Source organism: Periplaneta americana, chromosome 10, assembly GCF_040183065.1.
Source record: "Periplaneta americana isolate PAMFEO1 chromosome 10, P.americana_PAMFEO1_priV1, whole genome shotgun sequence".
NCBI lineage: Eukaryota > Metazoa > Arthropoda > Insecta > Blattodea > Blattidae > Periplaneta > Periplaneta americana.
Window position 1 is genome coordinate 76846269 of NC_091126.1, and position 15743 is coordinate 76862011.

Here is a 15743-nt window from a genome sequence, read left to right on the forward strand (position 1 = left end):
AGGCATCCCATGACTGCTATGACGGCGAATAAAATTATTTCAATGTTATTTGCTTAAATGTTTCAGAATATATTCTAATTTCTAAAATATTTGGTTCTAAAATATTCGCCGAGACAGCTGTCCGAAAGCAACATAGTGTTATCTCTGCGCCAGAAACAGATAACAGGATCAATGTTATGTAGGTAACTATATTCTTTTGACAATGTTGTGATTTTTTATAATAATTATCTCAACTAAACAACTTTTTCTAGTTGAGACAATAGATGAAAAAGCCTTTAAAAAATATATAGTTGATCTATAAAAAAACTGATACTCAGAACTTTAAACTAAATACCAAGTTAACATGTGGATGTTGCGAACAAAATGGGACATTTCCACCGGGGGGGGGGGGGGGGAACAAAAAAAAATTACGGTTTCGGTATGTTTAGAGAGACATCATTCTGAATACGTTACCGGTACCGTTTTAATTCCAACTCAGTCACTTCAATGAGAAACAGTATGGTAAAATCAGTTTCATCAATCAAAACCGGGTAATTCCATATCATACTAATGTCAATATTTCCATTGTCTTTTTTGTATCAAAAACAGACATTTACAACACTCTGTATGTGTTGCAATTACCAATCCATTCAAAAGCAGTCATTTCCACTTCTATGTGTAACAGTGATAATAGCCGCCCTGAGTGGCGCAGTTGGTATAGCGCTGTCCTTCTCTGCCCGAGGTTGCTGGTTCGATCCCGGCTCAGGTCGATGGCATTTAAGTGTGCTAAAATGCGACAGGCTCATGTCACTAGATTTAGTGGCATGTAAATGAAGTTCTGCGGAATAAAATTCCTGTCACACCGGCGACGCTGATATAACCTCGGCAGTTACGAGCGTCGTTAAAAAAACATAATTTAAATTTTTAAGAGTGATGATATCTTATTGCTAATTAAAATTATTAAAAAATATAATATATTCATTTTCCCATAACACAGTAGAATGAAAATGAAGGCTATCTTGGGAGATAAGTTATTCAATTATTTTTTTCATGCAATTTGTATTCACATAGTTGAGCTAAATATGTTTTTCGTTAAAATTATTGCAAAAGTGTTACGGTAAGGTGATTATGTAGTAAGTCCCAGCCAGGCCATCATCGTCCCAAAATAGATGTCCCGGGCACATATTCTCCCGTTAGAGTGTAAAGGAACTCACAATATGCAAGTGATCAGATTTTTTTTTTCAAAATTTAATTAAAATATATGTATATATTTGGTAATGTAGGTCTATGTGCTCTGGACTCCTATTGCTGGAAGATTTCTGGCCGATGCTTTCTACATACTTACCTTGTAATATTATAGGCCTATTCGTTACTCCATGATACAGTCGATCTAACGCAGTTGATGTAAGTGACGTGTACCAGTATGTTTTACTGTTATAAATTTCAAACAGCTTTTTTCGACAAAAATTAAGTGAACATTTCCTCCACATTTCCAAATAGAACCGGACATTTCCAAAATATTTTTGTCCATAAAATGCACAGAAAATAACTGAAATCTTGATTATTGACATCATTAGAACGGACGTAACATGCACGACACATAAAATTATCGTTCACTTTGGGGTAAAGTGAAGGCTCGATACAGTTTTTTGTACTTTCCGAAAAGAAAAACACTATTTTTGAAATGACCGGTTTTGTTCACAATCTCCTCACGTTATCGTGTGTTTCTGCATGCTAGCAAAATTTTATTTATAGGTAGTGTTAATCTATAGCTATTAAGGGAGATTTAACTTTAAAATATCTCAAACATTTTACAAAATTCAGGACTTGAATGAAGACTTTTCCGGAACAGATATTGATGAATTTGAGCCTTCATGATCGAATAGTAGTTCATTTCATCGTGTGAGAGTGAAAAGACAAAAAAAATTCACTAGGTAAAAAGGTAAAAAGACAAAAAGGAAACCATAAGAACGGATGAAAACTAAAAGAAAGATGGCAAGAAACTCGATAGAGGTTTCAGGTATCAAAATGTTACAGATTACATACAGCTACAAAGTCTCTTACAAGGGTGTATTAATCACTACGAAAACAGGAATCGGTCGTGCTAACAAACAAAAAAGAATATAAGCCTAAACCAGGCTTATCGCAAAAATGTTCATCCCGGGGAGGAAAACAGATGTCCTACTGAAATTGATAAACATTAACATAACATCAAAGTATTACGACAATTTATACAATTTACTGTTTTGAATTCCTTTTTCATAAAATAAAAATTCCGTTTACAATAAATTAAGTTGTTTTAATTGAAAGTCGTCCTTCAATGTCTGTCGTAACTGAAATAAATAAAGAAATCGTAAGGTAACAATGACACAATTGAGGTGTATGCACATGCGCAGTGTGTTGTAAGTGAAACTTGCACGAAAAGGAAAATCCAGATTTTATTTGGCATCTGTACAAGACATCTTTAATTTAGTAATTTTTCTTTCATCTTTGATCCCGTTAAACATTAATTTAGGAAAATAATAATTATTAATATATGTGTAAATATTATGGCTCTGTGTGGAACATACATTTTAGAGCCGATAGCAGCAAGACCCACTCACACTGGTATTTACATTTGCTTCAAGGCGGATTCTTCCAGGGAGTTTCTCGTGAGCAGTAGTCAGTAGAATACAGTCATTATTGTGTGCAAACAAGCTTCGCTTTGGTTATGACTATACTTTCAATATAATTGTGCTTTTACAGTGGCTAGGGATCAAGACGATCTGAATTTTACAACTGTTTTTCTATAGCATGTTGTACTGATTAAGCACGGTGTACACCACGATCCAGACCACAATGACAACGATGGTTATGACTAGGAAGACTGTCTTAAGAGGATGCCAGGGACTCTCCAGAGGCCTGGGGTTGATGTACTTCTGGTACTCCTGCAGAGTCTTCTGGTATTGTTGATGGAGACGGAGGCACATTTCAGAGCAGCCCAGGGCTTCGCTTCCGTTGGCGGTCTCCGATACGTCCGTCTCCACAGTATTCTCGGTCTCCAACACGTCGATCTTCACAGTTTTTGCGGTCTTCGACACGTCCGTCTCCACAGTATTCTCGGTCTCCAACACGTCGATCTTCACAGTTTTTGCGGTCTTCGACACGTCTGTCTCCACAGTATTCTCGGTCTCCAACATGTCCGTCTCCACAGTACTCCCGGTCGCCAGAACATCCATCTCTATAGCACTCTCACTATCTCGCTCGAAGCCAGGGTTATCCATCTGCAACCAATTGGATCTTCTTTTATGACAAGTTCTATTTTAATAGAACGAATTATTAAGAAAACACATACACAACATACAGTAAATTAATCCCTTCCCACATTTTATTTCTATCGAGAAAAAAAATAATTGTTCAATATACAGTCATATAATTTATTAATTTCTCCCATGTCTAGAATATGTACTATAATATTATATATGTGGATGAATAATCAATAAATCGTTCTTACAGTAAATTGCTAGTTCTAACACAGTATTTTCCATGGTTGCATACGTTTACTTTAGAACTGTCTCTTGGACGAATAGTAAGATATGTCCAAAATAACAGAAGTTAGTACTTGAAGACATGCTATTTCAGTCTGTTATTTCCATTATGTCATTTCTTCATTTTTTCATTCTAATTTAACGTAGCAAGTGTCTAAATTTTAATTGGAGCCATCACAAATATTTTTCAATATTCTTAAGTAACCAAACTTGCAGAAGTTATAAACAAGTATATATTAACTACATATGAGCAAGATTGAATATAAATCGTATTGTAAATTGCAAAAATTATTCCTTAATAATCATATTCCTGGTTTGGAAATAATTCCTTGCATACACACTAGGGTGGCCCTTAGTTATATGTGATTTTCTGTAGTTATTTGTTTTTCATCTCCCACCCCAGAATATTTTCCAAACCGCGGAAAAATTACTCCGTGTAAAATTTCATCTCAATCATATAATTTTAAAACGACCCCCAATGGCTATAAAGTTTCAGATATTTTAATTTTCTGTGCAATTTTATGTAACTATTTTTCATTACTATTATTATTATTATTATTATTATTATTACTACTACTACTACTACTACTACTACTACTACTATTGTTGCTATTATTATTATTATTATTATTATTATTATTATTATTATTATTATTATTATTATTATTAGAGGAGGAATGTTGAATCTCCTAAGGAATGTTTGCTGAAAATTAGTGTTGTGGGATTTAATCGATTAATCTAATCGATTAATCGATCAATTTCTGTTATACGATTAATCGATGAAAAATATTTAATCGAATAATCAAGTCGATTAAAATTAATCGGTTGTAGTTGATAATTTTATTTTATTTTATTGGGTTATTTTACGACGCTGTATCAACTTCTCAGGTTATTTAGCGTCTGAATGATATGAAGGTGATAATGCCGGTGAAATGAGTCCGGGGTCCAACACCGAAAGTTACCCAGCATTTGCTCGAATTGGGTTGAGGGAAAACCCCGGAAAAAACCTCAACCAGGTAACTTGCCCTGACCGGGATTCGAACCCGGGCCACCTAGTTTCGCGGCCAGACGCGCTGACCGTTACTCCACAGGTGTGGACTGTAGTTGATATTAAAATTATTATTTCGTTAATACAAACTCATAGTAAAAATTCCGACAATATTTCTCTCTCGGAAATTGCTTACTTAAAAGTACAAGAGTACTGTTATTTTCTAACTGTAAACCAGATAATGTAGGGAAAATCTTTGCACAAACATTTGAGGACAATATGAGGACAGTGACCTAGTCTATCTCTATTGAAAGTTGAAACACAATGCGAAACCCTTATTAAGTTTTATGGTTTTTCAAGAAAACTTCCACCTTGTTGTCAGCTCATCTTCCTGGCTTATGAAATACATACATTTCTGGGATTCGTCCCCATCATCCCTTTTAAAATAGCCATGTCTACACTATGTCCAAGTGAGAGCGTAACTACCTTCTTCTCTTTTTATAACCTGGTAATTCGATTACAATAGGGGCCAGTCTTTTGTTTCAACCGCTTTAGTCTTGCAGTTTCTGTACTGAGGTTGTATATGAAGGTTCTGTGTTTAGTTTGATAAAGAAAAAAATCAGTTTTCTGTGGTTTGTTATATGAGAATTTGAGAGGTAAACTAGGTGAAACGTTTGAATTTAAATTGAACTATCGTGGAGAAGTGCTTGAGAGAAAAACAAATTTTCGTGTTTAGTGATGCAGGAAAAATTGTTACTAAACGTAGAGTGACACTTAAATCAGAGCATGTGAATGCATTCACACGTTTAAAATCATGGATGAACCAGTATTAACTAGGCGAGTCTTCATACTTTTTGTTATTTGTTTGTCTCAAAAATTCTCAGAGAAATTGACACAACAAATTATAAGCCTCATAATAAATATGTTAGTAAGTAATTAAAATAGTTGTTTTGTAATATATCGATACAATATATACAGATATACAACATTAATTATTTAATAGTTATGCTTATCACCGAACACAAGTTAAATTTATCAATAATTTTATATTACAGTATATTAAAACATTTTTAAACTCGATCAAAACTCGATTAATCTATAGATTAATCAATTAAATTCAAACAGTTATTCGATTAAATATTTTGATTGATCAACAGCACTACTGAAAATATGTTACACTTATTTCGTCAGTTTGCCATCACATACAAGCATAGAAGAAAAAGTGCAGGCCCTGTTTCGATATAAATTCAAGTAACACTGGTCGAATAAATGGTGCTTGTAAGAATATTGAGAAAATGTTTGATCGTGATTTACTTTACTTTCCATGCCGACATCACATGTTTGAATTAGACTTACGAAGTTGTTTTAATGCAGTAATGGGTCCAACATCCGGCCTAGATATGAACTTGTTTAACTTAACTCCAAAACATTTCTCTTTAACCTATTAGTTAAAAAATATCTCAGTTGAAGTTTCAACTTAAGCGTAAGAATAAAGAAAGTAACATATTATAAAGCCCTTGACATTATGGGGGGTGTTTTCCACATGTTATTGCGGACCTGGTGAATATTATTTAAAAATCGAATACTATTCATTTCTCATAAGATAAATACGCTGTCATTATTGAAATATTGGGCTTGGGATTTGAGCTTTAGATTTACGCTTGGAAAATCTTAATTAGATATTTATTGTCGATTACGAGACAATGGTAGCACTGCTCCTTGATTTTGATTAGAGATGTAGGAACTCCTGTAAGTGTATTACAGGGGCTGACAGATTTAAGTCTACTTCCCAATTAGAAAAACCACGCTAAGAATTTTACCGCCCATTGAAATGCACCGCCTTCTAACGGTTTCGAACCCGCGGAACCCGGATTCAACGCCTATGACAGTAACTGTTCTACCATTTAAACTCTAGGGATATAGGTGGAGATGTCAGATTTTCGTAATCATAATAAATGTGGAATGTGCCCAAAATGCAGTCAGAATAAATAATTTTATGTTTAAAAGCCTATTAAGTATAGTCTAGTCTTGTACTTACTTACTTACAAATGGCTTTTAAGGAACCCGAAGGTTCATTGCCGCCCACATATAAGCCCGCCAGCGGTCCCTATCTCTATCATCATACCCCACCTCCCTCAAATCCATTTTAATAATATCCTCCCATCTACGTCTCGGCCTCCCTAAAGATCTTTTTCCCTCCGGTCTCCCAACTAACACTCTATATGCATTTCTGGATTCGTCCATACCTTCTACATGCCCTGCCCATCTCAAACGTCTGGATTTAATAGTCTAGTCTTGTAGTTTTTAAATCCACGACAAAATGCGAAAGTAAGTATAAAATACAAATCGTACATGGTTTTGCGAAATAAGAGCAAAATTACACATCATGAGGCATTCTTGTCTTTCTGTAAAAAAAATCAAATACTTCTTTTTTTCTGTAAACAAACTTTTCAGTCCAACAGCGGCTCGTCGGATCAGTATACGTACCATAAACTGTAATAAAAAAAGTGTTGACTACTAAAGCAAGAAATTCATATTCTATTCCCGTAGACTCAGACAATTTTATGTGATTATGATTATTTTTATAAGCATTTACTAACCAGTACTAGAGACAATTCAGATGTTGATTGCCTACATATGTTATTGGCGGTACAAATAAGATGGCAACTCTTAGTCCATGCAGCTAATCTGTCCACCAGATCACATACCAATAGAGTAAGTGCTGAATGATTTTCAGTAAGTTAAATGTAATTGTCACAGATAGGCGAAACAGACTAAAAGGAGAGAAACGTTGAAATTTGTTCCATTTTAAATTTTGAACGAGTGCCTTTAAATGAATACTGGTTTTATTTTAAATGCATAACCTATAGGTCTCTCCGTGCCAGGAGGTACGCCTACATATTTTTGGAATGTTTCTTAATATTCACCATTTCACTGTAATTTCAGATATTCCTTCAGTTATTTATTATTTAAAAAAAAATGTCTGGAAAATACAGGAAATACCCCATTTAACACATTGATGGCATTGAATTTTTACCGAAAAGTGTTACATAGAAAATGCTCCATCTTGAATGCAGCAAAATGCTAAAGTTATAACATTAATTATATAAAATACTATATCTGTTTTTAAAGTGGCAAATTTATTATTTTAATTTGCCAAAATCTACCATCAATAGATGAAAGCTAATCACTCGATTTTTAATCTGAAATTGAATTAATTTAGAATAAATTCTTCAATACAGTTGTACGATACGTTTATTCACATGCAGTCGCATAGTAATAGTAGTAGTAGTAGTAATAATAATAATAATAATAATAATAATGATGATGATGATGATGATGATGATGATGATGATGATGATGATGAGTAATTTAGTATTTGTTAGTTCAGTATATCTACCAAACATGAACAACATAGAACACGTAAGAATCTTTAAGAATAAATTTAGAAGCCATTCTGCAAGCCAGTATTTTAAATGTAAGCCTATTTTTATACTTTTAATGTTTCGAATTTGTACTTTGGGTAAAATAGAAGTAATAATTATATTTGAAAGTCTCTCGTGGAAAAGATAAAATGCCATACCATTCTCAATTACTGTGCGAGATAATTAAGTTTATCGAAGTGAATATTTCAGTTACACAATATTATTGGCCTTAAAAATTTGTTACTTTCACAGCAAAAAATTTCAAACACTTCATAACTTCAAACTACACAATGTTTAATAGTAATGAAACACTTATTAACTTATACCAGTACTGCGGCCAAGGAATTAATGGATTATTGTAATATATCGTGCTACAAGACTACAAATAAAAATTTTGAAATATCATTTTGTACGATAAATTATCGTACTAATTTCTTATCTGATACACGTTTATGAGGTAAACAGAACAAAATAATTTACACTCGATTATGCAAGCAAATTAACATACAAAACTAATATAGCAGTAGTATTTTATAACAATGGCCATGGAGACATAAATCACGAGTCACAGAATTTGAGATTCTTCGGTCACTTTTAATTAAAAATTGTCGCTAACAAAAATCTAATGTTCAGAATATTTCCACACATATAAGCAATTATTAGTTCTTGTTTGTTCTAGGCCTAGGTTATACACACGAATTTGCTATATTCTCTGAATCAGTAATTTCCCTGGCCCTCAAGAAGAAAAGTGTGAAGTTCTTAATTGTTATAATATATGTCTGTTCTCTGTGTTGGCGACAAACGATAGCGTAGTGGTTAAAGTGATGCGCTACAAAGCCGAAGGTGTCATGGAATTTACAATTTGACACAGCCTAATACAACCGACTGCATTATGGCCTTGGGGTCGACACATCCAAAAAGAGAAATCAGTAATAACGGGCTTTCCTGCGTGAGGGAGGGTAGAAGGTGCAAACACGTGGAACAGACATGGTATCTCTACTACTACTAACGTTGATTATCCGCAAAAGTGGGACCCTAATAGCAATAATATCATTTCCCCTTTTTACTATTTGCTCTAAATTTGAAAAGTTGCACAAAATGAAAATTGCAATAACCTCATTGAATAAAGAGAAACAACACCGTTTCTCTAGACAGGCCTATTCAATACTATAGCTTGCAGTTGAGAAAGGGTTGTGGTAATTCTCCAGAAAAACTACACCCAAGAATGAAAAAAATATACATATATATTTTCTTTAACTGACTTCTGTGAGATATATAATTTAGTGGTAAACACATGGTTTAGTCACAGTCTAGTACATAGAGTCACGAAGCTTGATGTGATTTTTTTTTTGCATTTCTCGCGATACAATAATTCAGGCTCTTAGCAACTGATAGTACTAGGAGCAACAGACTGTGCGATAGTGGCGATCCTAGTGGCTAGCAAATTAAGTTCAACTGTAATTGGATGCATATTCCCTACGTATTGAGCTTCGTGACTCTATGTACACTGACGTTCAAAGGTAGAGCTGAGACGAGATGTTGTGGCACCAACATGCGCGAAGTTTTAAATTGCCGACCAGCAGGGTAGAGGAGTGGGGGTTGTTTGGGTTACGGTTCTCAAGCTCAGAGCGGCAGGCATATCCGTTTCATCTCTTTCCAAAAACATTCGTCTTATCTTAGTAGCACTACTTTCCTACTCAAGAGTCCGAAGGTACCTAATGGAATGACGCCCGCTATTCCATCTTTATATTCTTATTCTCTGTCCGAATCAGACGACTGATCTGTGCTGGAATCAGATGTCCCTAAGTCTATGGAAATGCTCTCCAAAATACGTCCATCACGTGCTCAATTTCAATGTAATTGTTCTCTACTTTCTTCACATAATCATACACTGATATCCATTTTTGGAAGAAGCGATTGCAGAGTCGGCCTCTGCTTATGCGTAGCGTAGAAAATATAGATGAGTCTTCTTATGACTTCCTCATCAAAACTGTCTATAGCTGCAACAATCTTCTTCTTCGGCTGTGATTTTTCCGGACTGGAGAAAGAATCTGCTGTTCCTGCCTCAATATTTTCCCCTTCTTTCCTGATTCTTGCCAAGGTTTGCTTTGAAATACCAGTGGCAGCCAGTACTCTTGCACACACGCTTTTCAATGGAATTGGCATTTCATTTACAACCTCTTCTGACATGAATTTCCATACATTGCATGCTATTTCATGTCCTTGACTATGAACTACTCTATGATTTCACACCTTAGACAATGCCATAATGAGTGCGCTCAGAAGGACAATGTTTTCAGTATTAGCAATAGCGGTAGTAGCAGAACGATCTCAACACTCGGAATGCTACTAACCAACTAACCCAACACCCCTCCAGTTGAGTGTGAGGGCGAGTCCAAGCAAACGAGCTAAAATACGTCCCTCGCGCCGGTGCCATGACTACTCGTCCGGGCTCTATCCGACCTACGATTTTATGATCTTGTAAGTGAACTTTCCAACCTCGGGATAAGTCAGAACCAAAGATATAAAAAAATTGACAAACTCTGTACCAGTTCTGCTAGTTCTCAATAGGTGGCACCATTAATGGGGCAGTTAACAAGTCAGAGAAAATGATTATGTAGATTAAGCATTAATTATTATCACAATTGACATATCAACGGTTTCCAGCTAAACCCAGTGTTGTTTTACAATCAGTTGAGTGGGATGAAAAATTGAATTCCATAATGCGGAAGTATTTATCTACAATTGGGAAGAGTAACTATTATCTTCGCCATCTATTCATAGAAACAATAACAAAAGAATCCACGTTTACACCAACAAATTATTATCGATCACTATTGATTAGTCGGATCAGATATCTTTGAACGTCAGTGTACTAGACTGTGGTTTAGTTTGCATCCACAAATATTTAAAAAATGAAAATGTTTAACACTTACTTGTATAGCTATTCTAATGCCCTGTTGTTGTAACCCCCATCTGTTACTAATTGAACACATAACATATGAAAGGTCCAGGACGAATTATTGGCAAATGATCCGTTTCCCCAATATTGCGCCCTCGACCTCTAGAACGTCATATGGATAAAAAGTATCGAGTTGGGCTGGCAAGGGGGCTTCAACAGTACATTAATAATACAATGTAAAGCGCCCAATGGGCACGATATTAAAGACTAGTAGGTAAAGCGTTCTGGGTGAACCCCACACTAGTCCATTATTCTCCGTTTACAGCTAGACAGAACTGAACCAGAGATACTGTTCTCTTGTTGCACTCCAAAGCATGGTACGTATCACACTGATTGTTACACTCATGGCTGGGCTGATGGAAGAACTTCGGTGGTGAAATCCATGAATCACAAATCTTGTTACAATGTGTCTGAGCTCGTACTCTGCTCGCATCCATTCTCTATTTAGCATGGCATCCGTGTTGTAGAAACTGTCGCTAATAGACTCTCTCTTCCTTCTCAGCTCCCGTAGTAGTTCTTCGCATGCTGGTGTAGATGGCAAGAGCAATTGTAGTCTGAGGTTTTCTATCAGGAAAGTTTCTCTTGCCAGTACGTACACGTACCGTGATAAAGCGAATTTTGATACCCATAGCACCCTCTTCAAGAACCTAGGATTCAAACGTTCGAGCTCCCGTAGCTGTTTGCAGGATAAGTACTCCCATATGACCTCTAGTCCATATGTTAGAGCGGGTACAACTTTGACCCGGAAAAGTTTCATTGCTGACTCTACTGACATTTTTTGTAGTTCCCTGATGTCGTTTATATTTCTGAGCGCGACTGCTAGACTCTCCTGTAGATGGATCGTGAATGCTGTCCCGGTGACTTGCATAGTGATTCCTAGATATCTGAATTGCCGCTTCGGCGTTAGCATTTGTCCGCCACAGACGATGTAGTCATCCTTGCTCAGCCGTCCTCTTCTGAATACCATTAATTCTGTTTTTAGGACGTTCAACACCAGTTCGTTCTCCTCTGCCCATTGTTTGATGAGATTTGTTCCTTTCTGCAGGTCTGTTAAGCTATCCGCCGCTAGTGCCATATCATCTGCATATATGTACACTGAGAGGTTCTGCACTTCTTCCTTTAACTTGTTGGCGATATCATGCGTCAGTATATTGAAGAGTATCGGACTCAGAGGGTCCCCTTGGAGCACTCCAATTGTTTGGCTGATCCACTCCGATTGGGTGATTCCATCGTGTATCTGAACTTGGTTATCCGCTAGGATGTTCGACAGTAGCCTCGTCACGTCAGATTTTCCGATGAGGTTTTCCAGTTTCACCATGAGTTTCCTTCTGTTGACCGTGTCAAAAGCTTTCGTGTAGTCAATGAATTGAACGTACTTTCTCCCACCGGCAGTTAGCTTTTCTTGTATCTTCTTTAGGAGACGTTCAGCGGCCATCAGGGTTGATCTGCCCTTCTGGAACTCGAACTGATCTTACGGTAGCAGATGCTCCGCCTGAGAATCCATTCTCTGGGTTAGTAGCTTGGTAAGTAGTTTGCAAGCCGCCGATTCTAGGGCAATCCCTCTATATGACTCCGGCCTGCTCACAGCAACTTTACCCTTGTACAGCAGTTTGATAATTGACTTGCGCCACATGCTGGGTATGGTGCCCATCTCTAAGCACTTGTTAATAAGCTTTGTCCATATATGTTCGAGAAACGACAGCGAAATTATTAAGTGTTCGTTGTATAGTCCGTCTACGCCAGGGGCCCTGTTTTTCATGCCTTACTTCCTTGTTGGTGAAGGGCGTAGTGTGCTGTACCCCAGTTTTTTCCTTCAGCTCCGGTCTGGTCTCTTTGGACATTGGAACCTCTCTCATATGTTTTTCCCATATTTCCATCGGGATATCGGCTGGAAAACGAGGCTGTCTTGGTCTAAGGGCTTTATATGGGTCCTTCTCTATTTCAACAGATTGTGCATCTGGCGTGCAGTTTCTCCTCCTCCCTGTCCGTCATATGAATCACCATCGCCGTGATCGTTGTCGTCTGCTTCTTTGTTCCGCTCTGCACCATCCGATGTCAGGAGGTGCTGGACATTACAAGCAGCTTCGCGCGTCGGGTCGACAGATGTCGCCACCTGTCCCTTCGGTCTGTTGTCTTCTCCGCCCTGCTTGTCTCTTATCCTGCTCGCTATAACCTCGCAGTGTAACTCCGTCTTTTCAATAATTTTATCATCTGCTACAATTTTCATTGTTTCAAAACAGTATCTGATCTCGCTTACCGCCTGCAGTATGGCGTCCTTCATGTCTCTCTTCAGATATCCGCCTCTTTCCGGACATTTGTCAAACTTTCGAGAGCACGCTCGAGTCGCTCAACAAGAATTTCCGCCATCTTTTTTCGATTTTCACATTACACTAGAATGTCCAAATATGAATAAAATGATTTTTATGTTGAAAAGTATTTGTGATTGCAAACTAAAACCAAGCAATAAGCACTACTTACATTACACAGAAGTCAGTGAAGCAAAAGAAAATGCATTTCTTTAGTGTACCTTTTCTAGAGATTTACCTCGATTTTTCCTCTCTACTTATACTTGACACCAGGTTGAGCACAAATTGCTGTATATTACAACGTCATGGTTCTGGAGATTACACTATACAGTCAGGGGTATAATAGGCCAATTTTTACATTAAATTTACAAATTAAAGAAACCCTTGGGCATTAAAAGAAATAATGTACGCCCTAACTAGGCTATATGGCTGTATTTTGTGAATTTCCAATACTACTTACTGCAAATAAGGAAAAATGTCACGCAAGAAATAAAATTGATGGTAGCATATTTTCTGTGTCGTCAGTACCGGTACGGTTTCCACTACATTTCGGGCTTTTCAGAGTAAAAAATAACCGTCTTTTACATTACCTTGAAGCTATATAGTAACAGAAATTAGTCCACTTTGATATGAAAATTAGCTATAAGCCTGAATCACTACAGATGTGAAGCATTCTATCTCTTTCATACAGCTATGCACCTTCATAATAGTGAACAGTTTCAGCTAATTTAAGACGATAGGAAAGCACTTCATAGGTCTACATAGGTAGACTATATATAGGCTATATACATACACTACATACATACATGCATGCATGCATACGTGCATAAATCAATGCATACCCACACACACACACACATACACACTCACACATACAAAGAATTCGCTCCTTTGTGCTAGAAATCGAAAAAAGTATTTTTGACACTAAAATTCAGCTGAACACAGTACAAACTCATTATGTACAGTATTTGTAGTATTGAAAAGAGTTATCTGTGCAAGATACGCGGCAGAGTTGCAACAAAGAAAGCCACAATTAATCATGGCGTCTTAAAAATTACTTACATTGAAAAGGTCAACAGCTGCTGATATTTCTGGACAGCGGTGTGCAGAATGTTGCGTACAGGTACAGAATGTTGAATTCACCTGAAAATATTTCAAATATGAATTAAACTTTGCACTTATTTTACCCATACGCAGACGTAGAACTTCTTGCTATGGCGTCATTCGCGATCCGTCACGTTTACGGATCTAAAAATCACAAGTGACAAGTTATGTATCTTTTGTACTATTCTAAATGATTTAGAATAATGCAAAAGAAACATAACACTTGTGAACAATAAAATTACTGTTCACAATGCAATAAAATTATTGTCCAAGATATTAAGTGAGCTAGTATTCCCCGAAACACAGCGAATAAGTTATACTCACACGGATCAAGTGAAAGAAAACGGTAGACCACCTATCGCGACACCAGACTTGAACAAAATGGCTGATTTCACCGCTGCACAGCGAGGCTACAACGTAGCTACTTTAATCTGATTGGCTGAAATAAAATATAGCGATCTGCCTTAGAGCGATTGATTCAAATGAAATGACGTGTGGCAGAGCCATCTTCAGTTACAAGCCGGAGTATGGGTAGATTTGGCAACGCAGAGTGGAGGCGGGCGGAGGCGAAATAAAGGCATGACGTTTGACGTTTTAGTGTTTTGATTTCGTTGTCACATGTACGTTTTCGACGTTAATTGATACAAAAGTAACAAGGGAAGGATTTCGGCTCGAACAGAAATTTCGTATCAAAAATTTGTATACAGGCCCATCTTTACATCTCTGTAAAGCTCCCAAATGCATTCGTTTGTGTAATGTGTGGTTTGTCTGTTAGAGCACTGTACAAGTTGAGGGGTGGGGAGAGTACTGCACAAGTTAAGGGGATGGGACACCTTACCCGTAATCCTAGCCTAGCCTAGAAGCTAGTGCGAGTGGTAAAATATCTAAAGCCCATTTAAGAACATTATTCTCCAACATTGTCTGAAAATATTGCAGCTAATCAAAAGTATGTACTGTTGTGTTAGTCACTTAATGCGCACAAGGACGCAACCTTAGTACATGAATCTTTCCAAGGCTAGAACATGGAAGGTATGATCATTCCACCTAAAAAACCTAAATATATCCAGCCTCTGAATATCTATTTCCTTAGACAATACAAAATACAGACTCGGAGGATAACACATTACATAAGGACTCTTGCTGAGAATCCAGAACTTAACTTTGGAAATCGAGTGTTTATAATGAAAATGCACTCTGTTATTCATAACCAGTTGTCTGCTCCAGTATATCGCCCCATGCTTCAGTATTCCTGACAGTCAGTTGGTTACGTGAATCCTGAACAAGTCTCGGACTTGAAAAATGTAATTCAGGTGGTATTTGATTTTTCAGCACTGGAATGTGATTCAGAAGATTGCTCAGGTGTTGCTTCTGTGTTTTGTGATTATTGCTCTGCTGCATGCTGTTTCATGCATTTTATAGAGAATCCTCACGTACATTTTTAAAGAAGTGTAT

General features: G+C 36.8%; 1 protein-coding gene across 1 annotated transcript; it reads right to left on the reverse strand.

Annotated features, from left to right (window-relative positions):
• Positions 1 to 2409: 2409 nt before the first annotated feature.
• LOC138707303 (uncharacterized) lies at positions 2410 to 14730 on the reverse strand. Its single transcript, XM_069836617.1, has 3 exons — positions 14616 to 14730; positions 14250 to 14330; positions 2410 to 3242 (listed from the first exon to the last, which is right to left on the reverse strand). Exon 3 carries the CDS (start codon positions 3240 to 3242, stop codon positions 2766 to 2768), a length of 477 nt encoding a protein of 158 aa, XP_069692718.1. The 5' UTR covers positions 14250 to 14330; positions 14616 to 14730; the 3' UTR covers positions 2410 to 2765.
• Between the last annotated feature and the right edge of the window lie 1013 nt (positions 14731 to 15743).

Coding starts and splice junctions, on each gene's coding strand:
- LOC138707303 (XM_069836617.1), bottom strand. CDS start 3,242: ATGGATAACCCTGGCTTCGAGCGAGATAGTGAGAGTGCTATAGAGATG.